The sequence below is a fragment of the Phragmites australis genome, chromosome 16 (assembly GCF_958298935.1).
Source record: "Phragmites australis chromosome 16, lpPhrAust1.1, whole genome shotgun sequence".
Taxonomy (NCBI): Eukaryota; Viridiplantae; Streptophyta; class Magnoliopsida; order Poales; family Poaceae; genus Phragmites; species Phragmites australis.
This window is the reverse complement of record NC_084936.1, coordinates 8,552,479-8,554,736: the sequence shown is the minus strand read 5'-3', so window position 1 is coordinate 8,554,736 and position 2,258 is coordinate 8,552,479. Positions and strand designations below refer to the sequence as shown.

Here is a 2,258-nt window from a genome sequence, read left to right as displayed (position 1 = left end):
TCGACAACTAGGACTGCGCTTGAGACCTGTGGTGTTGAGGCAACATAGAGTATGAGCTCCTCGTCGGGTTGAGGCGTGGTTAGTATGGGAGGGGAGGAGAGGTACCTTTAGAGCTCTTGGAATACTGCTTCTGCCTCCAGCGTCCACTTGAAGTGGTCGTTTTTTCAGAAGTTTGAAGAGCGGGAGTCCCTTCTCCCCTAGCCTTAAGATGAACCTGCTTAGAGCAGCAATGCATCCTGTTAGCTTATGAACCTCCTTTAACCTGGTCAGGGATCGCATCTGGTTGATGGCCCTAATCTTGTCAGGGTTCACCTCTATCCCTCTATGAGACACGAGGAATTCAAGCAATTTGCCTGGGGAACCCTGAACGTACACTTCTCTGGGTTCAGCTTCATGCGGTACTTCCGGAGATTGTCAAATGTTTCTTGGAGATCTGTGACCATGTTTGTCTTGGTCTTGCTCTTGATGACCAAATCGTCTACATATGCTTTGATGTTTCTTCTGAGCAGTGGTCGTAGAACGAGTTGAATACACCATTGATAAGTGGTGCTAGTGCTTTTTAAGCCAAAAGGCATTTTTACATAGCAAAAGACCTCGAAAGGTGTAACAAAAGCTATTTTTTCCTCATCTTCTCTATACATACTAATTTGATGGTACCCCGATCGAGCATCTAAGAAAAAATAACAAATCGATGTCGGCAGTTGAGTCAACTAGCTGATCGATTTGGGGAAACAGGAAAAGATCTTTTGGGCACGCCTTATTGAGGTCGGTGAAGTCGACGCACATTCTCCACTTACCATTGTGCTTCTAGACCATGACTGGGTTAGCCAGCCATTCTGGGGACTGCACGTCTTGGATGAAGCCTGCTTCCAGGAGCTTGTCAATATCCTAACAAAGTGCTTACTTCCAGTCGGCCGCGAACCGACGCGCCTTCTGCTTTACTGGTTGTGCGTCTGGTCGCATAGACAACTTGTGATCGATCACATCCCTGGGGACTCCGGACATATCAGACGGACTTCATGAAAAGACATCCACGTTCACCCAAAGGAAGGTGATGAGCGCTAGTTCCTATTTGGGGTCTAGCGTGGCCCATATCTCGGCCGACTTGGTCAGGTCGATTTCATCTAGACTCACTACCTTGAGCCGATCGTTTGGGCTGGCGACGACATGGACCTTTACCGGTCGCCCACTCGGTTCAGTGGTTACGAGCTATGACCCAGGAGTCAGTTCAACCATGTCGAGGCTCCTCTTATCGCAGTGCAGGACTATTTTGGTGTTGTCAGCAATGGTGATGGCTCCTGCTGGCCCAGGGATTTTGATCAACTGGTATGCGTAGTAAGCAAGGGCCATAAACTGGGCCATCGCTGGTCGTTCGAGGATCGTGTTATACGCAGTCCCGAAGTCGGCCACATCGAAAAGGACCCTTTCGGTTCTGAAGTTGTCGGGTGAGCCGAAGGTGGCAGGCAGCTCGATTTGTCCTAGCGGCTTGGCCGAGGAGCCCGGGGTGATACTGAAGAAAGGTGAAGATGACTTTAACGAGCTTCTCAGAATCTGCAGGGTGTCAAGTGTGTCAGCAAAGAGGAGGTTGATCAAGCTTCCTCTGTTGACGAGTACATGGCCTAGCAGGATGTTCTGCACCATGGGTTCGACTACGATGGGGTAGCGACCAGGGCGTCTGACGCACGTGGGGTGGTCGGCCTGGCTGAAAGTGAGCGAGACCTGCAACCACTTCAGGCGCGGGCTCGGGTTTGATGCGATTGCCCACACGTCCCAGACCACCGACTTGTATTCCCTATTAGAGGAATATGTCGCGGCGCCTCCGAAGATGTGATGGACCATGTGATCGGCTTGCTAGTATCCTAGTGCTGACTGGTCGGGGGCGGCCCCATCCTTATTGTCATTGCCATGCTTGTGCTCGTGCTTTTCGAGCTCCTGGTCGATTGTGCCTCGCACGACCTTGCAATCGGTCAGGTCGTTGACATTTGTACGGTGGATCAGGCAGTAGCCTCGACCCTTTTTCCCGTCTTTCTTTTCGAAGCGCCGACATGTTAGGTTGGTTTTCTCGACCGCGAAGACCTCGGTAGGTCTGGCCTTGCGCTTGCTCTTCTTGTCCTTTCGGCTGACCCCTTTGGAAGGGGCGGGCTGGTCGGACGCAAGTCGTGGCCTGGTGTCGATCTGTCGCTCTCGGGCCTCGGTGGCCTGCGCGCACTTGTCTGTGAGCTTGAAGAGCTTGGCTGTGCTTCAGATACCCTGGTGGC

At 52.0% G+C, this 2,258-nt stretch overlaps 1 protein-coding gene across 1 annotated transcript; it reads right to left on the bottom strand.

Annotated features, from left to right (window-relative positions):
- Window positions 1-1,209: 1,209 nt before the first annotated feature.
- LOC133895036 (uncharacterized) lies at window positions 1,210-1,641 on the bottom strand. The gene has a single exon (XM_062335246.1). It carries the CDS (start codon window positions 1,639-1,641, stop codon window positions 1,210-1,212), a length of 432 nt encoding a protein of 143 aa, XP_062191230.1.
- Between the last annotated feature and the right edge of the window lie 617 nt (window positions 1,642-2,258).